We start from the raw sequence: 24,116 nt of genomic DNA on the forward strand, positions 1-24,116 counted from the left end.
TGATTGGCATAAGTTCTGTAAATTTATATGCAACATGAGTTGTGTGGTATTTCTATACAACTTAATTCACTTGACATAAGTTTAGAGCACTTTATAAGTTTTGTAATGATTATGTTATGCCTCTTACGATATAATTTGTGAATTTTAAAATTAAGCGTTTGCCTCTTGTGGCATAAGTTTTATAGGAATCGAATTATTTCATAACTTCTTGTGCGTTATACAATGTCACATATGGTATGTTATGACACAAAAATATAAATTTATGTTGATAAAAAATTATTTGATTTTTGGTATTAAAGATATTTTTATCACTTGTTAGACACTTACTTAGACATTGTAAGTGTCTTTTCTAGGTAAGGGTCTATTAAAAACATGATCTCTATCTCATAAAAATAAAAATAAAAATAAAGTCCTTGTAAAATCATTCTGGACATATTAATCTTGTTATCTAAGAATAATAAAATGAGAGACTTAAATTAGTTTTTCTATTAGTAGTAATGGGTAAACAAGTGGAAATATAATAATTTACATAAATATGCTAATTTCTTAGTGTCTGTCATCGATGTGGTACAAAAAGTACCAAAAAAAAAATTACACTAATTTTGGTGATCTTCTCCGATTTGAGTGCGTCCAATCGGATTGTAACCATGTATTGGTCTGGCGCGTTCAGATACGTCCATTTCAGATACATGGAGTCAAAATACATTGTATTCATGTAAATGCGCATGCATATGATTGTCTCACCCTCCTCTCTCCTATCTCACTCGTCACTCTCCTCTCATACCCACCTCTCTCCCCGTATCTCGTATTTCTATTTAGTGTGATTTCATATATTAGGAGATGATTCACATGTATCTAGAGATCTCGTTCGCCTCCCACTATAACAAAAACAACTTTTAGTGGCAATATATAAACTCATTAACAAAGAGTACTAAAACATTAACATTAGTTAATTGTCATTTAATCCAATGTCACTATAAGCTTTAGAGACATTTCCAACGAGTGTTAATTGCCTCTAAAAGTCAATTCTGATGTTGTGTCCCTCCTATCTCACTCGTCTTTCTCCCTATTTTACTGTGTCCGGTTGCAAAAATATATGTTCCTAAATGTATCTGACTTGAAATTTGGTATAAAATTATTAATTAATGAGATGATATGTAATTATTTCAACCTATAAGGAAAATTAATAAATATGATAAATATATAATTAGGTAGTTTTTCCTAAACCAAATTGAATAACTACCCGTAAAATTTTACTCTACCGCCTAAGTTTAACTAATACCAATTCTATAAGGATTCCTTTTTTATAAACCAATTAAAAAAAGGAAAGTGGTAAACCAAAAAAAATAAAATTGCCCCTATAAATACACTACTTTTCTTAACACATTCTATTATTCTCTTCTACACAATTTAATTTATATTTATTCTCCAAAATATCAATGGCTTCAAAAAAGTTGATCTTGAAATCATCTGATGGTGATGAATTTGAGATTGAAGAATCGATTGCGGTTCAGTCTGGAACGATAAAAAATATGGTTGATGACGATTATACCCTCATCCCATTGCCTAATGTGAATACTCAAAAACTAATTCTAATTATTGAGTACATGAATAAGCATGCGGAGAAGACGGATTCAAACGAAGAAGAAATTAAGGAATTTGATAAGGAATTTTTGAAGGATAAGAACTATCAAAACATGTTTGAACTTGTAGTTGCGGCAAATTATCTTCACATTAGCGATTTGATCAATTTGTTGTGTCAGACGATAGCTGATAGAATTAAGAACAAGTCTGTGAAGGCTATTAGGGAGATATTTGGTGTTATTAATGATTATACGCCAGAAGAAGAAGAAAGGGTTCGTGAAGAACATAAGTGGGCTCATGAAGGAGAAGAAATTGATGAATCTCTTGATTAGATTTTTTAGGTTTGATTTAATTTAGTGGTTTTAATTTATTTTTATTTTTTTGGTCTAGGGTTTTGAGTTTTAAGCAATTGTTGATTTTTATTAATTATTTTGTGTTTAAATTTAGAGTTTTATATACGTAATTTCTGATTTGAAAATAAAAAAAGTTATATGATACTGTCCCATTAACAATTTAAAAAAATATATCAACTTTGCTCATGCTTCGTTAATTAATGATATTCTTGTTTTATGGATATTGATTAATCACTTCCTTGTTTTATATGTGCATGTTTTATACGTGCATAAATATGTGAGTTGGAATGCAATTAAGCACCTAAATTAAGGTAGACATTGCAAATCATTAAGAATTTAATTCAAGTACATACGTTTTAAAAATTCAATTCAAGAATATTAAGTTAAAAATTCAACTCAAGAATATACATACGTTTAAGAATTTAACGTAGGGGTATGTACTATTCGGATTAAATCAAAAAATAAAATCAAATTTTTATTTGGATTAGTTTTTTAATTTGATTTTGAATTAATAATTTACCTTGTTTGGTTTGGTTTCGGATTTTAAAAAATAAAAACCGAAAAAATCGAATTATATATATGTGGGTGTAAAATGTTTAGATTCGAAATTAAGTTGGAGTTAATCATTTTTGTCTCTTTTATGTTTGGACATCTATAATTGGTATACTTATAAGTATTGTGTTTTAAGTTTTACTTATGATTTATATTAGGAAGTATATTTAAGAGATTCATAGCTATAATTTGCTAATTACGTTCTATAGCTATAGCTTGCTAATTATATTACGATTCTTAGTTACATGTTAGAGAGAGGAGAGAGGCGAGCGAGAGAGGGCAAAGAGTGAAGAGAGGTGAATTTAATATGTATATCTGTCAAAATAATTGTATATATGTAATTAATATACATATATTCATTGTTCTTAATAATGATAATAATAAGAAGAATAATAAGTTGATTAGATTTCCTTTTCTAACATTATGATATTGTTGTTTTTAGCGATTACACATATCTTTTTTTTTCGAAAGATTATTAGGTGGCTGAGTGCATTGACAGTGCCGGATCTAGCTAATTAGTAGCCTAATACCAAAGTTTTTTTAAAAAAAATGCAAAGTTATTTATGAAAAAAAAAACTTATTTTTATGGTCTTCAACACACACACTCTCTCTATATATATATATAGCCACTAAAAAATAACTTAATTATGCTCCATAGCTATAATTTGCTAATTATGATTCGTATCTACATGTTAGAGAGAGGAGAGAGGCGAGCGAGATTGGGAGAGGGAGGAGAGAGACGAGCGAGAGAGGTTAATTGTATATGTATGTATGTCGAATTGTATATGTATATCTTTCAAATAATTGTATATATATAACTGATATACATAGGTATTCTATATCTGACAAGCGAGATTGGGAGAGGGAGGAGAGAGGCGCACGAGATTGGGAGAGAGAGAGGAAAGAGGCGAGCGAGAGAGGGTAAAGAGTGGGGAGAGGCGAATTATATATGTATATCTGTTAGATAATTGTATATATGTAACAAATATACATATGTATTTTCATTCAAGAATTTTATCTTTTTATTTTTATATAATAAAATTTTGATTTTATTTATGTTTTATATTGTTATTTATATATTATATTGTATATATTACTTTACGTATTATATTACAGAATTAGAAATAAAAGTAACAACAATATTTTTGTAGGATTAAAGAAAAAGTAACATTTAAAGATTTAGACCCTTCCAAAAAGGTAAGAAATAAGATTTTTTTTTCTTAATTTACGATTTATTTATTTATTTTTATTTTTTAAAAACTTTAGAGAATTATAACAAAAAAAGAAAGATTAGCTAAGATTGAATCCAAAAAAATAGGAAACAAATAACAAATAGATTCTTCTTTTTAATAATTTTCAACAATATTAATCTATGTACAATATTGATTGAAAATCTGAATATGTACATTTTAAATAATTAAATTAAAAATGTAATTAAAGTTTTTGTATTAGATGTTTAAAATAGTTTCTCTCTATAAAAATAATCTTAATATTAAAAGCACATTGATACTTGTCATTTTTCGTAATTTGACTCTCAAAAGTTTTTTTTTTAAAAAAAATTAGTCAAATACACATTGCATATCAATAACACTTTTCAAATGAATTTGCCAAACACAAATTGCTTTTTTTGAAAATCACTTTTCTGAAAAGCTATTTTATAAAAGCGCTTCTGAAAAATAAGCAGTTTTTAGCAGCAATGTCAAAAGTTTTTTTTTTTTAAAAATAAAATATTTTAGTCAAACACACATTGCTTATCAAAAGCACTTTTCAAATGAATTTGCCAAACACAAATTATTTTTTTTGAAAATCACTTTTCTGAAAAGCTATTTTATAAAAGCACTTTTAAAAATAAGTAGTTTTAATTTTAGGTGCAACGTCAAACATGCTCTTAATTTAGAAATTCAACTATTGGTATCAATTGTGAAAATATTCATTGTTAAGTTGTAAATCATCATTCATTAAGCAAGATAGAGGTGTTTTCTGGTTTCTCTCGGCGCATAAGTCACGTGCGTCGTCCATGGGGAAGAGAGCAAAGATTCCCTCGGAGAAGGCTCACATGGCACAACAAAGTGACCTACAGACTTTGAAGCAACTGAAACAACAGGGTGGACAGGGGAAAGAAGTTTCGGCAGCAGATCTGGTAGAGAAAACAACTGAAATAGAGGAAATAGTAGAGAACTCAGGTGTGGCGGCAACAGTGTCGATGAAATCAACCAGTGCGAGCAGACCTACGGGATCTAATGCTACTGTTTTATTTAAAGTATATTTTTGACTGATTTTAAGAGTCGCCACTTAATTTTTAAGAAAAATCAAGAAAACTGATTTTCAATAGATTAAAACAGAGAATCAATTGAAAATACTTAGGGTGGGGGGGGGGGGGTTCGGGGGTTCTTATTAGCATTTCGGAAAGGGTTTGAAAGCACCCGAAATGCCCGCTAATATGCGATTATCCGACAATTAATTATTTGGCTAAAATATTTTAACTTATCTTAAATTGCAAAAGTGAACTACTTTATAGTTGAGACCTATTTTAATAGAAAAATAATGAAATATTATCTAAGTGAAGCATTCATAAACTTATTTATTTATTATTTATTTAAGTCAAGTGAAAGATGAGTAATTTAGTAAAGTAATTAATTCAAAATGGGTATCTTTCGGGGATTTGAAGTTTCGGAACCTTAATATTATTTTTTAACAAATAAGCACGTAATAGCAGTTAAATAGATGGGAAAAGAGAATTTGGGCCCAAGTCTGGATCTGTCCGCCTGGGCCACTACTTAGGCCTATTTTTATTTTTGGGCCTTCGGCTCAATTCTTGCTCATTCTTTGCACCTGGCCTAGACTAACAAAGAAAATATATTATTTCCTTTGGGCCTCAGGCCCAATTTTCTCACCTGTCCTAAATTCTAACAAGAATATTAATAAATAAAATGACAAGGGCTTAGGCCCAAAATAACAAAATACATCTCTTTGGAAATAAGAGTGGGCCTTTGGCCCAATCCCCTTAACTCTCGAAATGCTTCGTATTTTTTTAACTCCGAGACTTGTTCGTTGATTTTTAGATGGCTGACTCGGAAGGAAGTTTGAGCCTTTAAGGCTCTCCCGAAATGCAAAAAAAGGGGAGTTCACGGTGAACTCAGGCGGATTTCACATGCAAACACAGAATAGAAATTAGTAAGTAAGAATCAAATAAAACAAAATTTATATGCTACCATATTCTAAAATTTATCTACTATCATATTCTAATATTTATCCACTACCATATTCTAATAGTTATCTACTACCATATTTTAATATTTATCTACTACCATATTTTAATATTTATACGATAAAAGATAATGTGTCACCAAGTGCCTTAAATCCAGACACGAATGACACTTCGACGTCTTTAAACTACTACAAGCTATGGCTTAAATTGAGCAATCTTAAAATTCCAGTAATAATTAAATCAGTATCTTATCTAGAGTTTCCAAACTACAGTGACTAGACTATAATCCACTGGTGATCACACGCTTTGGACAATCAGTCATGCAAAATAGTGAGGCAATGATAAGCATTAACAAGCAAACATATTCTAGCAGGGATGAGTAACAGAGGGCAAGTGGGTCAAGACATGCTTTTTTTTTTTTATGAGAATCAATATGGCCAAGTCTTTGATGTCAAGAAAGAAAAGAGTAAACAAATATTAATTTGACTAAATGACAAGCATAAATAAACTAATATTTTCCCCTCTCTTTAAACCAACAATGACTCCAAACAAAATAGAAAAATACGTATCATAATATCATACGATTAAACAAAGTTTGACTAAATGACAAGCATAAATAAACTAATATTTTCCCCTCTCTTTAAACCAACAATGACTCCAAAAAAAATAGAAAAATACGTATCATTATATCATACGATTAAACAAAGTAAGAGAAGGCCCATGCGATCCTAGAATGAAGTCAAAATTTTACACATGCTCAAATCTGCAAAATAGTATGATTAAAGCAATACGTAAATGACATAGATAAACGAAGGGACTTCAACATTTTTACAGCTTCAAGTAGAGAAATGGGGGGAAGAAATAGTGTGCTTCAACAATACGATCAAATTACAACAAATAACTAGCTGAAACAAATTGTCCAATCCAAACACTCTAAATCCACACTTTTGAGACAAAATAGACAAACTTTATACCCAAAATGGACCACAGTAAGCGACACCTCAATGTAAATCTGGAAAATTAAATAAACACACACGAAGCAAGGAATTTGCCAAGGATATTTCAAAGAACAAGATCATTTCGTCTAAAAAAATCCATCAAATAATGCCACTGGTTCGGTCAAATGTGCTAACATGCTAACACAATTTATTTTATTTAAAAAGGAAACTGAATAGAGCTATAGATGGCTTCTTATGAAATGAAAATAATGACTAAACACATTGATAATCAAGAGTTTAACTTATCTATATGCTTATTTCTGTTTTGGCAGGCAAGAAGACACCTCTTACATACACTAATATATAATGCAACAAAAACTATCAACTTATATTACCAATTCACACGTATACAAAACTCTTTGGTTATTTTTAATATTGAGTCAAATTCAAGACTATATAAAACTAAAGAAAAATAAAATAAACTAAAACGAAGTCGACGTAACTATATATTTATGCTGGTGTAGAGCAGAAGGAAAAATAAATAAATAACAACAATATTCATAATTGAGGCAGCAAGACGCCAAACATATGAACCCGAGTTCACAATTTCAATAGAAAAACACAAGCCAATCGCAAATTGGTGGCATATTCAATAAACCGGATGTAGAAACGAAGCATGCTTCTCGTGACAGCAAGAATAACATAACAGAACAATACACTAGATTGAAGATAGCATTATAAAGGAGCTACACCAAAAACAGAAAGAAAAGCTCCTAAAAGAAACAACCTTTAAGTAGAGCAATCAGACTAGGAATTGAAATGAATAAAGACTAGAAAGGATTTTTACCTTCTTTGGAGCAGCGACGGGGACGACACGAGCAGAACTCCTACCACCACAAACGACGACTCCGATGAACTCACGTGAATAGAGAAACGAGCAAAGACTCGATCAACGCCGGAACTCTCACTCTCTCTGCTTCTGGAATTTATTTCCTGACATTTGTATGTGAAGTTTAAGCTAGTGGTTCACTGTATTTCCCCTCAGATTTCAGCTAGTCCCTCTCAATATTTTCTCCAACTATCTTCTCTAGCACTAAATTTCCAACTAAAAAATATCTCCTTTCAAGATTTTTCCCTTCCGAAAAAAAATCCCCCCCTTCAAGAACATAATGGCAGCCTTTATAGAATGGGAACTAGGGTAGAAATTGGGGGGAATTCGGGTGAAATGCTTACCGTTCAAAATTCGAAATCCAAAATTCTTTCACCAAATGGGGACGACACACTTTACCTGCAAATTCAACCCCTTCCGGAAGAGGAAAGGGCGAGACGAACGCCTAGGATTAATTCATCGTCCTTGTGGCGCAACGTGTCTCCATCTCGAAGCCCCCAAGAACGGAAGCGCGTGCTTGGTTGCTGGAACCGTACTGCTGGACAGTACTGAGTTGCTGCTGCTTGATCCATCGCTGGGAGCTGCTGTCGTTGAGCATTAATGGCTCTGTCTTCTGCTAGCGTGAAGATGTTATTGTTGCTGTACAATTTCTGGAATCATTAACGTTGCTGGGATCTTTTTTAGCAGGAAACGGGCCGAGTCGGGGTCATTTTGGTGGGCTGCTGGAGGGAAAACAAGAGGGAATGGGTTGGAGAAATAAAGGGAGTTGGGTTTGAATGTGGGTTGCTGAAATTATTCAAATCGGCCCAAAATTGGTTTAAGAGAAAATTAAAGGTAAGATTATCAAGTGAATAAATTTGCAATTTGAGAAAAGACCGTATGAATTAAAATCATGGCCAAATCGGAGTCTCGACCATAGCCGAATTGGACTAATGTGAATTCGACTAAAGATCAAAATAAGATGAATTAATGTGATTAATTTATGAGCTTCTCATCTTAACAAAATAAAATAATTAATTCAATTATAAACCAATTGATTTTTAAAATTAACCACAATCTAAACTAAACTAATTTTGATATAATATTTAAAATAAAATCTTTTTGAGATGTTTTTTCAAATATTCACGAAACATACCGATTATATCTATAAACCATATGAAATATATCCACTTATTTATAAATTATGAGAATCGACTAAGATCACTTAAAATGACTTTGAAAAGTATTTGAATTTTATAAAATTAAGTATTCTAAATTGTTTGGGAGTTAAGAAGCTCGTGAATTAATATATATTGTGAAGGTCCAAAATTGGGTGTCAACACAACGCAAGAATGGGAAGAAGCAATTCAGAACACACCAAAATCGCAATCATGGGCTGATGAAGCGGAGGAATCCCCTAAACTAAATCGAAAGGGGTCAGTCTGGGATAATTTTGACCTAACAAAGATAGCGAAGGCGGGATTTAAACTTGAATTCGTTACTCCGGAGAAACAAGGTGAATCCTCAATCTGTGAGATAGACATTAAGGATATAAGCACTGAGATTGCATACTGGTAACATGTTGTAGTCTGCTACGTTTTGGGGGCACATCCCCCTTTCTCTGTGATGAATGGTTACATACAACGATTGTGGGGGAAGTATGGTATAAACAAAGTCTCGATGTTGAAAATTGGTATAGTGCTGGTACGATTTGATTCTGGAATGGGGAAGGAGGAGGTGTTGCAAGGTGGGATATACCATTTTGACAATAAACCCTTGATAGTTAAAGCTTGGAGTCCAGACATGGAGGTTACTTGAGAAGAGTTGTATACTGTTCCTATATGGGTGAAATTACCAGGATTAGATTTCAAATACTGTAGTCCCAAAGGACTGAGTAAAATTGGAAGTTTAATTGGGAAGCCATTATTGGTGGACCAAAATACAGAGAGGAAATCGGGACTGAGTTTTGCCAGGTTGTTGATAGAAGTGGAAATGAAAGTGAAATTACCGGATAAAGTTTTCTTCAAAAATGAGAGAGGAGAGTTGATTGAACAAAAAGTGCAGTATGATTGGAAACCCACACTGTATAATTTTTGTAAAAAGTATGGACATGATGAAGGGATTTGCAGGAAGAAAAACCCAACTCCTGATCAAAGGAGAGGGGAAAAGCAACAACCAAACATAGTGAGAGACAAAGGGAAACAAAAGGAAACAGGGGAAGACAATCAATACAGAGGAAGACAAACTGGAATGATAAACCAGAGGGTCATTGATGGAGTGGGGAAAAACGGAACAACTACTACCATGCAAGGAAGAAGGAAAGCAGGGTAGACCACTCCAGTGAATAAGTCACTGAGTCCAAATAGACAGAGGAAGCAAGTTCATCAGGGAGAGGTGGCTCATAAGAACACATTTCAGGTTCTACACACAGAAGAAGCCAGAGAACAACCTTCAATGACCACAGCTGTAAATGGGGAAGGGAATGCGACTCCCAGCGTGAATGGATAACAGATGTGTTGGAATATTAGGGGCTTAAACGACCCTAACAAACAAAAGGAGATCAAACTCCTTTGTAGTAAAGAAAGTACTGGATTTGTGGGTTTAGTAGAGACTAAGATCAAAATAAGTAATATTTACAGGGTGGCTAGAAGCTTGTTTGAAGGATGGGATTACATTACTAATCTTGTCGACCATTATAATGGTAAGGTATGGATAACTTGGAGGCCAGATTACTTTCAGGTGCAAATAGTCGCAAGTTGTGCCCAGGCGATAACCTGTAAAGTAAGAAATCAAAGCCTCAATTTGAAGTACATGGTAACTATGGTATATGCTTTCAATACAAGAGAGAAAATGAAAGAGTTGTGGAAATATTTAGATGATATGAACGCATGAAACATGCTTCCATGGATAATAATGGGGGACTTCAATTCTGTCCTAAATGTTGAGGATATGATAAGGGGAAATCCAGTGAGTATGGTGGAAATAACTGGCTTTCATGCTTGTATTGAGAGTTGTGAATTGCTGGAACTACCTAGAAAATGTAACAGATATACATGGAATGATAAAAGGGATGCTAGTGTGTTCTCAAAGTTAGACTGGGTGTTTATTAATCCAGAATGGTTAGTGAATATGTCGGCTTATAATGCAAATTTATTACCAGAAGGAGTGAGTGATCATTGTCCTGTTGTAATTTCACTGCTTGATGGACCAAGAAGAGTGAAACCAGCTTTTAAATATTGCAATGTGTGGGCTAGTCATACTTCATTTTTGAACATTGTGAAAGAGACATGGGACCACAATATTGAAGGCCACCAGATGTTTAGAGTTGTGAAGAGACTTAAGTATTTAAAGAGAAGACTGAGAAATCTAAATAGCCAGCATTTCAGAAATATCATCACAGAAGCTGATGAGGACAGAATTGAACTTGCAAAAGCACAAGAAGAGCTACATCTCCAACCAACGGATAAGACTTTGCAGGAGCAGGAGAAGAGATTGTACCAGAAGTTTATGAGATCCTCGTACATGGCTGAGATCTACTTACAACAGAGGAATAAAGCAACTTGGATCAAACTTGGAGATGACAACACAAGATATTTCTTCTCAATTATAAAACACAGGAAGCTAAAACAAACTAGTTTTCAGTTGAAGGGTAATAATGAATCAATGCAAACAAACCAGAAGGCAATTGCAGATGTCTTTGTGGAGTATTATGAGGACCTTCTAGGCACAAAGGAAAAGAAATGACAAATAGAAAGTGGCTTATTTTTTAGAAATGGAGATGTATTAGATACTGAACAACAATTGTTATTGGTGAAACCATATACAACACAAGAAGTGAAGAGTGCTATGTTTGGTATTGACATCAATAAAAGCCCGAGGCCTTATGGATATGAGAGTGGATTCTTTAGAGCAGCATGGACTGTGATTGGTCAAGATGTGACACACGTAATTCTGGAATTTATGGAGACGGGAGAGCTCCTAACACAGTTAAACTCCACAGTAATCTCTCTCATTCCAAAAATAGACGCACCAGTGATGGCAATTCAATTCAGACCCATCGCATGTTGCAATGTTCTGTACAAGAGCATTTCAAAAATGATCTGTCAGAGACTGAAGGAAGCCATAAAAGTGGTAGTGGCAAGTAATCAAGCAACGTTTGTTGAAAGAAGATCATTAATTCATAATGTATTAATCTGTCATGACTTGCTGAGGCATTATAATAGAAAAACTACTCCAAGATGTATGATGAAGATTGATCTACGGAAGGCATATGATATGGTAAGTTGGGACTTTATAGAGGAAGATTTAAAGGGCTATAATTTTCCACGAACCTTTGTGCAGTTGGTAATGACATGTGTTACCACTACGAGGTTCACAGTTAAAGTGAATGGAGAAGGATATGGATATTTTGAGGGCAAGAGGGGGCTTCGACAAGGGGACCCTATTTCCCCTCTGTTATTTATATTAGTTATGGATTATCTTACGAGAATTATGAGGAAGATGAGTGATCTGGCTAATTTCAAATACCATCCAATGTGCAAAACAGCGAAACTTACACACTTAATATTTGCAGATGATTTTAATGGTGTTTTGCAAAGGCGACACAAATTCTATTAAGAGGGTGATGGAAGCTCTGAAACATTTTAGTGTTGTGACTAGCTTGGAAGCAAATTTGCAGAAATCTAACATATTTCTTGTTGGAATGACTGAGGAAGCAAAGCTGAGAATTTTGAATAGTATTGGGTTCTCAATGGGTGTACTATACGGTACCTGGGATTGCCGTTATCTTCAAAAAAATGGAACAAGGTGGACTGTTACCAATTGGTGGAGAAGATTACAAAGAGAATTACCTCAGGTTATTCAGGGAAGCTGTCCTATGCAGGGAGGCTACAGATAGTTAATGTTGTTTTGTTCTCGATATATAATTTTTGGGGACATTGTTTATCCTCCCACAGAGTGTGTTGCAGGAAGTAGATAAAATATGCAGAGAATTTCTATGGGGAAGCTCAGAAGGGCACAAAAAAATAGCATTGGTGGCATGGGATAAGGTATGTGTACCAAAAAAGTATGGAGGATTAAATATCAAGAGCTGCAAAATATGGAATGTAGTTGCTGTTGGGAAGCTCTTATGGCAGTTGGCAAACAAGAAAGATGTATTATGGGTCAAGTTGGTACATGAGATATACATGAAGGATACAGATAACATTTGGGAGCACATACCACCCCAAGATTGTAGTTGGTATTGGAAGAAACTGAATGTTTTGAAGACGGAAATGCTCCAATGGTACCAAAGGGGACAATATGTTTTGACACCAAATGACACATACTTCATGACCAGTAGCTACGGCAGACTTACTTTGGAGCTCTATAATGCAGCCTAGAGAAAGATTTATCTTATGGCTTGCATACCAAGGAAGACTGCTCACTAAAGATAGACTACAGAATATGCATATACAAGTTGAAAATGCAACATGTGGCTTGTGTGAGCAAGAGAGTGCTGAAACACACCAACATTTGTTTACTGAATGTCATTGGGGGAATACAGTGAGGAAGGATTTGGCTAACTGGATGGGTGTGATACTGCTAAGAGGCACAATTCAACAAATTTTGGCGTGGATTAAAAGAAGACGTTGGAAGCAATTGAAGAAGGAAGCAGCAGCTGCTATGTATGGAGCAACAATTTATTATACCTGGCAAGCGAGGAATTGGAGGCAGTTTAGACAGAAACATGTAAATACAAATTTCATCATTGCACAAATAAAGGAGTTACAAGTTAGACTAGAAAGAGTTACGGAATCTAGAAAAGCAAGAAATTGTCAAGATTTAATACATAGGATTTGTGGTAGATAGTAAGTAGCTAGATGCTATAGTTTTTTCTTTCCTAAATTGTAATACTTTGTTTTGGTATGGTAATAGTCACAGTTTTATTGCCAAAAAAATAAGAGTTGTAAATCATTCATCATCTAAGATTTAATTTGCTTCTTGCTATCACTGAATGACACTAATTTATTAGAATCTAAATTTGCAAGTAGTAAAAATTAAAATTAAAAATTCATCTCATTATTATATGAAGTTCAATCCATAATTTATCTTTTGTAGAAATTTTCTAAGTATATAATTATAATTACATGACATATCAATTATCTTATTCTTCTTCTTTTTATTTTATTTCTTGTTCTTCTGCTGCTTTTTAATTTTATTATCTAAGTCACGAATGTTTTTAGATAAATGCAGAACCAATAAATTCAGTTTTAACTACACGTGATTAGAGGTGACAAAATAGGTAATTTATATTGATAAATACAATTAGGTAGTTTTTCCTAAACCAAATTGAATAACTATCAGTAAAATTTTACTCTACCGCCTAAGTTTAATTAATACCAATTCTATAAGGATTCCTTTTTTTATTTTATAAACCAATTAAAAAAAGGAAAGTGGTAAACCAAAATAATTAAAATCACCCCTATAAATACACTAATTCACATAGCTTTTTCTTAACACATTCTATTATTCATCTTCACGATTTAATTAATTTCTATTCTCCAAAAAATCAATGGCTTCAAAAAAGTTGATCTTGAAATCATCGGATGGTGATGAATTTAAGATTGAAGAATCGATTGCGGTTCAATCTGGAACGATAAAAAATATGATTGAGGACGATTATACCCTCATCCCATTGCCTAATGTGAATACTCAAAAACTAATTCTAATTATTGAGTACATGAAGAAGCATGCGGAGAAGACAAATTCAAACGAAGAAGATATTAAGAAATTTGATAAGGAATTTTTGAAGGATAAGAGCTATCAAAACATGTTTGAACTTCTAGTTGCGGCAAATTACCTTCACATTAGCGATTTGATGAATTTGTTGTACCAGACAATAGCTGGTAAAATCAAGAACAAGTCTGTGAATGTTGTTCGTCAGATATTTGGTCTCGTTAATGATTATACGCCAGAGGAAGAAGAAAGGGTTCGTGAAGAACATAAGTGGGCTCATGAAGGAGAAGAAATTGATGAATCTCTTGATTAGATTTTTTAGGATTGATTTAATTTAGTGGTTTTAATTTATTTATTTTTAGTCTAGAGTTTTGAGTTTTATTGTTGAGTCTAGCTATTGTTTTTTTTTATGTAATTATTTTGTCTTTAAACTTAGTGTTTTAATTTATATACGTAATTTTTGCTTTTGTATATATACCAATTTTTTTTTTGTAATTTTGTGGTCTAAACATATCCATGTGGAAATTAAATTTAAAAATTGACCAAAAAAAAATACTTTAATATATCAAAACGAACAAAAAAAAATGACACAATATAATTTATTTTTCATTAAACAAAACTTATAATAATAATTACCAAAAATAAGGCCCTCAAACCATCATCTTCTCCTTATTAGTAATGATATATTTAGTAATAACGTAATTTCATATCAAATCTTCAGTATGTCTCTACTATATATTGCATCATCTCATTTTTGTCTTAAATATTTTATTGTTATTTTTTTCTTGCAATCTTTTTTCTAATTAACCTCTCTTTTGAATATTAATCCAATTTTGTCAGAGTTACTTTTATAAAAAATAAAATATTTTTTATGTAACAAAACAAATAATAACAACTTTTACGTAATAAACACAAAGTTGAATAATAATACCAATTCTATAAGGAATCCTTTTTTTTTTTTTTTCATAAACCAATTAAAACAAGGAAAGTGGAAAACGCAAAAAAAATAATAAAAAAATCGACCCTATAAATACACTAATTCACATAGCCTTCTCTTAACACATTCTATTATTCTTCTGATTCACAATTTAATTAATTTTTATTCTCCAAAAAAATCAATGGCTTCAAAAAAGTTGATTTTGAAATCATCAGATGGTGATGAATTTGAGATTGAAGAATCGGTTGCGGTTCAGTCTGGAACGATAAAAAATATGGTTGAGGACGATTATACCCTTATCCCATTGCCTAATGTGAATACTCAAAACCTAATTGTAATTATTGAGTACATGAAAAAGCATGGGGAGAAGACGGATTCAAACGAAGAAGAAATTAAGGAATTTGATAAGGAATTTATGAAGGATAAGAGCTATGAAAACATGTTTGAACTTGTAATTGCGGCAAATTATCTTCACATTAGCAATTTGATCAATTTGTTGTGTCAGACAATTGCAGATAGAATTAAGAACAAGTCTGTGAAAGCTGTTCGTCAGATATTTGATATTATTAATGATTATACTCCAGAGGAAGAAGAAAAGGTTCGTGAAGAACATACGTGGGCTCATGAAGGCGATGAAATTGATGAATCTCTTGATTAGATTTCTTAGGTTTGATTTAATTTAGTGGTTTTAATTTATTTTTTTGGTCTAGGGTTTGAGTTTAGCTATTGTGGATTCGTATTAATTGTTCCGTGTTTAAATTTAGAGTTTGATTCATATTAAAATTCTAATTTATATACCTTGTTTTTGCTTTTGAAAATCAAGTAGTTATATTGTCCATTATCAATTAAAAAAAATATCTCAAATGGTGTAACACCCTTCTCGTTCTTTTGACTAGCATATCCTTAAATCTTTATGATTTTGTATCGAATATGTTCTCTCCATCTTCGAATTTCTCGTTCGATCATAAATTTTGTCGTTTCCGTTTTCAAGGTCAAAGCATCAATTAACTCTTTAAATTTGTCAATACAATAATAATGAATTCGGTGAAATCTCATAAGTAAACTTGTCAATAAATTTTATTGAGTAGACACTCAAATTTTTTTAAATTCTAATTAAGCACCTAATATATATTATATTGAAGTGTTCGTATTAAGCTGATCAAACATGGTTGTATTGGGTCATAATTACTCTACTAGAGATGAAATGAAAGAATATAATTGCATTGGATCATACAAATACGTAGTTATTAATTAAATATATAAATAAACACTTTGCGTTAATATTAATTATAAAAATAAATAATTTAACAACATATATTGTAATCGTGAAACTCAATGAATAGAAACGGATCAGATATACCTCTTTATTATGTTATATTGTTTAAACTGATTCCCCATTATATTATTTTGGCTATATGAATCCTTACTATTTGATCACATTTAACAATAATAGCCACAAAGACAAATACGATCAAGTTTATCTGGACTTAATATACAACTTGCACTAATAAATTTATCTTTATATTTATCCTTGCAACTAGGCATACAATCTTCATCCACCTTGCATGTTATGTTGAAAATTGGAGTAGCACATTGCAAATCTTTAACTTGATGGTCTTGAGCAATTGTCAAGTTAAGAACTATAACAAAAAAAATAAATTCAATTAAAGAATTCAACTCAAGAAAATAATATACACAAACAAATCTCCAAAAGAAGATCCAAAAGATAGTACTAACTTTTCAATTTATATAATATTAATAATTAAATAGATAAAATGCAAAACAAAAATATATATTTTTTCTTTTAAAAAAATGAGTGTAAATGCACAAACCTGACAAAAATATGATAATATGAAGAAAACAGTAGTAAATTGAAACTTTTGCCATATTTTATACTTTGATTATATATTGAGTCTGTGTTTTTGAGAAAATGTTATGAATTGTCTAGCCATGGTTATAATATTTATATATAAACGAAAATATTCGGATAGTTTCCTAATTAAATTGGGATTAAGATAGAGTTATTCCATTTAGTCCATTTTATTATTCCTATAAATGTTCAGGAAAGAAACATTAAATGTCTTTTGTCAAAATATGTAATTTTTTTTTGTAAGATTTATGTTTTAATAATGTAAATTTTAATTATTTTTTATTTTATTTTATTCAAGCGTCATTCAAACTATGTGAACTATAATGATAGAAAGTTTGACTCAAAGAAAATACATTTTTTTATCATTTTGATTCGATTATAATCAAATCATATATGATGAAAAGAAATGTCAAGTTTTACTATCTTTAATGAAAATTCTTATATCAACTATTAACACATATTTTTGCCTTTTAAATCACAACTCAAATGTGTCTAATAACAAAACTATTTTGATAACATAATATGTATAAAAAAAAAAAAAACTAAAAAGATCACTATTTTAAAAGTACTACTAAAATAATCATTCGATACTAAAAATTATAACTAGTAACAGTTCATCTCCTCAATCATCTCGATACTGAAATAACTCGTACAAATTACCCCATACATTAAATACTTTTTTTTTTAATCATAGAACATCAAAGTACCTTCTAATATAATTTGATCAAACAAATGTTAGGTCTAAGAAGAGAATTTAACATTTTTAACCTTTTAACAATAATAGCCACAAAGACAAAAACTATGTGGATAATATGGGCTTTTTATACAAGATACACCATATAATTTATCTTGATATTTTCTATGGCAAATCATCAAACAATCTTCCTTCTCCCTGCATTTTACATTGGTCATTGGATCAACACATTGCAAATCATTAACTTGTTGATCTTGGGCAATTGTCTTGCTAAAGACTAACAAAAAAATATTATTAAAATCAGTAAAAGAATTCAACTCAAAAAGATAATACTATATGGTTAATTGATTTATGATGTCTTCTCATGGATCTATCATCTATATAACAATAATAATATATTCAGTATAACTTAATAATTACAATTTACAAATGAGGTCTGAAGAGGATATCTCATTACCCTAATCTTTGTAAGATATGGAGATTATTTCTAATAGATATCGAATTAAGAAAATTCTAAATAACTTATTAATAAAAAAATTATGTACTAAAATGTTTTTTTAGAAGCATTCTTGATTGAAGAAAAAGATAATACTCATTCGTTTTCAATTTGTTTGTTCTTCTTTTCTTTTTAATCTATTTTTTTAAAAAAATCTTTTTTTACAGTTCTTTAATTTTAATTCTCCACATGATATGTTAGTGACCACAAGATTAAAAGACATTTTGGTACATTCTAGTACAACAACAACAACAACAACAACAATTTACTAGTACTGAAATTTCACAATTTGGGTATGGGAATGGTAAAACGTATACAAATCTTACCACTATTTCGTAGAAGTAGCGAGACTATTTTCTAAAGATTCGCAATAGCAAATCCAGGTTTTGATATATTCTGATACATATATATCTTTAATCTAAAACTACAAGATTCAAAATGATTGATTAAGTTAAAACAGATTAATCAAATTAAAGTTGAGGAAGTACTAACTTTTCAACTAAAATAATATTAGTAGTAATAAAACAGCTAATTAAAATGAAAACAGAAAATGATTTATTTTTTTAAAGAAAATGAGAGTGTTAATGCACAAACCTGACAAAAACATGATGATGATAAGAAGAAGACAGTAGTAGACTGAAACTTTAGCCATTTATACTTTGATTAATTATGTCTATGTTATTAATTATTTAATTTAGTCATGGTTCTAATATATAGTACTATTTATATAGTGAAAAATGAATCAGATTGTGATAATATTATTGTTTTAATCCAGTCAAAAATCGAGTATTAAGATTGATTTAATGACATTTAATCCATATTTGTTATTAAGCCTATTAATGTCTAGGGAGTCTACATCAAATAATTTTGGTCAAACTATGTATTTTCTGGTCAGATTTATATTTTAGTTACTTAGAGTTAATTAAATTTAGAGATGGAAGAGTATTTATCAGATAAAATTACATGATATATATATATATTTTGAATCCCAAAACACAAAATTAGAGGTTGTCATAGGCACTACACTTTTATGTATCAAAAGCCCTTCATAAAATCTTGAATCCATCAGTACTTATAACTTGATCGAAAAAAATGACATATCTTATAATATTTTAGATAAAATCTAAAGAAAACAAAGAACGAAGAACGAATAATATGTCGATGCAGAAAACATTCCGCGTATTTAACAATAGTACCAACAAGTACAAGTATGAATATGAGCAGGTGTCTTCATCACACAAGCTGAATAATATAAATTTTCTTTATATGTTCCTTGGCAAAGAGGGGTGCAATCTTCATTCACAGCACATGTTACATTGTCAAAATCCTTACTACATTCCTTACGTTGAGCCATCGTTTGGTCAAGAACTACAACAATTAAAAAAAAAAAAATCAAATTCAAGAAAACAAATAAATTTGTAGATTTTTTTTTTTGAGAAATTATGCAGATAAGCAAACATATACTACTCAGTTAATTAGAAAACATAGATATAGTTTCCATAAATTACCACTCGCAACGTTATAATTACGTCGCCTCTCTCCTCTTTTATACATATACATATTATACATATACAGATATATACAATTATATGACAACTATACAAACACAATTAGCCTCTCTCCACTCTTTGTCGCCGTCCTCTCTTGCTCGCCTCTCTCCTCCCTCTCCCATTCTTGTTCGCTAGATATACAAATGCATATGTATACCAGTTACATATATACAATTATTTGACAAATATACATATTAAATTCACCTCTCTCTCCATTCTCTGCCCTCTCTCCTCCCTCTCTCAATCTCGGTCACCTCCCTCCTACCTTTAACATGTAGCTAAGAATCGTAATTAGCAAACTATAGCTATAAATAAAAAAAAATAATGTGAAAATAAAATAGGAAAGTTTTAATGCACAAACCAGACAGATACAGAATGATAATTAGGAGGAGACATGAATAGTAGTAGACTGAAATTTTTGCCATTTATAAATACTTTGAATAATAAATATGCTTTTATTTTTTAGAGAATATTGTAAATTGTTCTGCCATGGTTTGCAATATATAAAGGAGAAAAAAATGTTATATAATCCAGTGAATTAAATGAGTCAAAGATTGTGTAGTTAATTCAGTGAATATAATTATAGCTTTCTTTTTAAAAAAATTATACTTGCAAGTAATTTAGCTATTGACTAGTCAACAGACAAATTCTTTCATTTCTTTTTAGTTGTTATATTACGTCTGTAATAGTCAAATAAAATTCAAATATCAAATATTTTTATACATTTATACAACATAGCTATAAAGTGAACACAATATCTTAACAAACGGTGCTATTGTGGAGATGCTAGATTATTTACATTAGAGGTTGCGTGATATAAACACAATTTTTTTTTGGGTGGGGGGAGGGGGGTAACCATGGTGTTATAGTTTAAAATTGTTTTGTTATGCGTTACTTGAACCGAGGGTCTTTCAAAAATAACTTCTCTATCTTCACGAGATAGAGATAAAATTTGTGTATATTGTATCTTCACTAGTCTCCACCTACGGGATATATTGGTGTTGTAGTGGTGATATTTGGACCAACTTACCTCGATTAATTCATATATATACCGATTAAAAATAAATAAACAGTAAATTTATCTAACTATTTATATAAATATCCCTTTTTGGAATGATAAATCTTGTTATGTTTAGATAAAATCTAAAGAGAGCATTCATCATTATTCATTGTCACTTCAATTGAAACGAAGAACGAATAATATACAGAATTCAAATCATAGGCACTACACTTTTATGTATCAAAAGTCCTTTATAAAATCTTTAATCCATCAATACTTATATAACTCGATCAAGAAAACTGACAAGTCTTATAATATTTTTAGATGAAATTCAAAGAAAATTACAAAGAACAAATAATCTGTCGATGCAGAAAGCATTCCGCGTATTTAACAATAGTACCAACAAACACAATGACCAATACGAGCAGGTCTCTTTATTATACAATCTGAATAATATAAATTTCTTTTATATTTTCTCAGGCAAATAAGGGTGCAATATTCTTTCAGAGTACATTTTACCATGTGATAATCGTTACGGCATTCCTTACGTTGAGCCATCGTTGGGTCAACAACTACAACAATTTAAAAAAAAATATTATTAAAAAAAAATTAATGAAGAAATCAAATTCAAGAAAACAAATATATTTGTAGTTTTTTTTTTGGGAAATTATACAGGTAAGCAAACATATACTAGTTAATTAGCTAACATACCTATCATTAATTATCATTCACAGCTTAATTTTAGTTATAATTACGTCGTTTTTCTCTTCTCTTCCTCTCTTTTGTTTTATACATATACAAATATAAATAATACATACATATATATATATATGACAGATATACAAATACAATTAGCCTCTCTCCACTCTTTGCCCTCTCTCGCTCACCTCTCTCCTCCCTCTCCCAATCTCGCTCGCTCATTAGATATACAAATACATAGGTATATCAATTACATATATACAATTATTTGACAGATATACATATTAAATTCACCTCTCTCCATTCTCTGCCCTCTCTCGCTCGCCTCTCTCCTCCCTCTCCCAATCTCGCTCACCTCTCTCCTCCCTCTAACATGTAGCTAAGAATCATAATTAGCAAATTATAGCTATAGAACGTAATTAAGTTTATTTTAGTGCCTATTTTGACTCTATTAGCTTGTAACATTCATGATTGAACAAATACATATATAGTACTTTAAGTTCAAACGAGAATCACAAGAATAATAAAATAAATAGATAACCTATAAATGAAAAAATAATAATTTTAAAATAAAATAGGAGAGTTTTAATGCACAAACCAGACAGATACAGAATGATAATTAGGAGGAGACATGAATAGTAGGCTGAAATTTTTGTCATTTATAAATTCTTTGAATTTGAATTATTAATATGCTTGTATTTTTGAGAATTGTAAAAAAAAAATTCCATGATTTGCAATATATAAAGGAGAAAAAAATGTTATGTAATCCAGTGAATTAAATGAGTCAAAGATTATGTTAATTCAGTGAATGGAGTAATAATTTTTGGTCAACAAACTAATTTTTTCGTTTCATTTTAGTTGTTATATTACGTTTCTTAATAGTCAATTTGACTCATTTTTAAAATAAACTATGTACTCTCCATTTAGCATGTTTATATATACGGTCAAACTATTTTATAATGACCATCTTTTATAATTGTATTCTATTTCTATAATAGCCAAATAAAATTTAAATATCAAATGTTGTTATACATGTATATAACAAATAGCTATAAAAGTGAACATAATATCTTAACAAACGAGGCTAGATTATATCTACATTAACTGTTGCATGGTATAAATACAATTATTATTTTCCTAGATAACCATGGTGTTATAGTCAAATTTTTTTTTAATGTTTTGTTATGCGTTACTTGAGCCGAGGATCTTTCATAAAGAACCTCTCTATTTTCATGAGATAAAAGTAAGATTTATGTTTACTCTATTTTCCCTAGTCTCCATTTGTGGGATATGTTGGTATTGTAGTGGTGATCGTGTTTGAACCAATTTACCTCGACTGATTCATATATATCGATAAAAGAAAGTAAACAGTAAATTTATCTGACTATTTATATAAATATCCCTTTTTGGAATGATAAATCTTGTTATATTTAGATAAAATCTAAAGAGAGACATTTATCATTGTCACTTCAATAATACGATGAACGAATAATTTTTTGATGCACAAAGCATTACACGTTTTAACAATAATATGAGCAAACACAAATATAATGAAGATCAGGTGGCTTCTGCAAACAAGCTGCAAAATATAATTGCTCTTTATATGCTGCTAGACAGACAGGTCCACAATCATCATTCTTCACACATGTTGCACTGTCAATTTGGGCACTGCATTCCTTGGCCATGACTTGGTGATTTTGGCCCATTTTGGGGTTGAGGACTACAATAATAAAATAAAAATTATTAGTACTAAAATAATCTAATTTAAGTAAGTAAATAAATTTATGTTCGCTAATTATAGTGGAGATGGTTTGTAGTGGTGGAGGCGGTGATGGTTGATGTTGGTATGTAGTGAGTAACGATGATAATGATAGTTGTGACGATGAATGTGGTTGATGTTGTAGAAACTGGTGTGATGATGGAGTGATTGTGATGGTAGAATTAGTTGATGTTAGTAGTTGATGATGGTGGTGGATGACGATATTGTATATTGGTGGTAGCTGACAGTGGTGTTAGTGGTTGATAGTGATGGCAGAGGTAACAACAGTACTAGTAATGAAAGTGGATATAATTATAATTATGAAAGCGGTAAGTGTGGTAGCAACTGACAGTCAGTGATGATTATGATGGACAAAGGTGGTTGGGGACTATGGCGGTGACTGAAAGTGGTGGTGATGATGACATAGGTAATTAGTGGTGATGGCTGGTGATTGTGGCGTACACTAGTGCTGTAAATTATTTACATAAAATACTTCTTAATTATATTATCTTAATGAATAAAACCTCTTCGGACCAAATAAGTATATAAAATCTAAATATAAACAGATGCATTTAATGGTCTAAGATCTGAATTATTCAGATCTCCATTAAGTACACACAAATAATTTTAAAATAAAATAGGAGAGCCTTAATGCACAAACCAGATAGATACACAATGACAAGGAGGACACATGAATAGTAGACAGAAATTTTTACCATTTATAAATACTTGAACTAATTATTCTTGTACTAATTTTGAGAGAATATTGTAAATTGCCTTGCCATGATTTGCAATATATAAAGGAGTAAAAAAGTGTTACATAATTCAGTGAATTAAATGAGTCAAAGATTATGATAATTCAGTGGATATAATAATATTTCTCCTCTTTTT

The 24,116-nt window shown here is 30.9% G+C and overlaps 5 protein-coding genes across 6 annotated transcripts in view; all 5 read left to right on the forward strand.

Annotated features, from left to right (window-relative positions):
* Nucleotides 1-24,116, forward strand: part of LOC125837043 (uncharacterized) — a 142,092-nt gene that overhangs the window by 36,641 nt on the left and 81,335 nt on the right. The gene's annotated exons all lie outside the window — the stretch shown is intronic.
* LOC125837045 (SKP1-like protein 11) lies at nucleotides 1,440-1,916 on the forward strand. Its single transcript, XM_049516185.1, has one exon. It carries the CDS (start codon nucleotides 1,440-1,442, stop codon nucleotides 1,914-1,916), a length of 477 nt encoding a protein of 158 aa, XP_049372142.1.
* Nucleotides 10,417-11,247, forward strand: LOC125836974 (uncharacterized). The gene has a single exon (XM_049516116.1). It carries the CDS (start codon nucleotides 10,417-10,419, stop codon nucleotides 11,245-11,247), a length of 831 nt encoding a protein of 276 aa, XP_049372073.1.
* On the forward strand, nucleotides 14,057-14,533 carry LOC125837047 (SKP1-like protein 12). Its single transcript, XM_049516187.1, has one exon. The coding sequence runs from the start codon at nucleotides 14,057-14,059 to the stop codon at nucleotides 14,531-14,533; it is 477 nt and encodes a 158-aa protein (XP_049372144.1).
* Nucleotides 15,339-15,815, forward strand: LOC125837046 (SKP1-like protein 11). Its single transcript, XM_049516186.1, has one exon. The coding sequence runs from the start codon at nucleotides 15,339-15,341 to the stop codon at nucleotides 15,813-15,815; it is 477 nt and encodes a 158-aa protein (XP_049372143.1).

This window comes from Solanum verrucosum, unplaced genomic scaffold, assembly GCF_900185275.1.
Source record: "Solanum verrucosum unplaced genomic scaffold, falcon-dt-bn FXZP01000165.1, whole genome shotgun sequence".
Taxonomy (NCBI): domain Eukaryota; kingdom Viridiplantae; phylum Streptophyta; class Magnoliopsida; order Solanales; family Solanaceae; genus Solanum; species Solanum verrucosum.

What these genes read in the sequence shown, in the direction of transcription:
- LOC125837047 (XM_049516187.1), top strand. Translation starts at nt 14,057, where the DNA reads ATGGCTTCAAAAAAGTTGATCTTGAAATCATCGGATGGTGATGAATTT.
- LOC125837046 (XM_049516186.1), top strand. Translation starts at nt 15,339, where the DNA reads ATGGCTTCAAAAAAGTTGATTTTGAAATCATCAGATGGTGATGAATTT.
- LOC125836974 (XM_049516116.1), top strand. Translation starts at nt 10,417, where the DNA reads ATGGGGGACTTCAATTCTGTCCTAAATGTTGAGGATATGATAAGGGGA.
- LOC125837045 (XM_049516185.1), top strand. Translation starts at nt 1,440, where the DNA reads ATGGCTTCAAAAAAGTTGATCTTGAAATCATCTGATGGTGATGAATTT.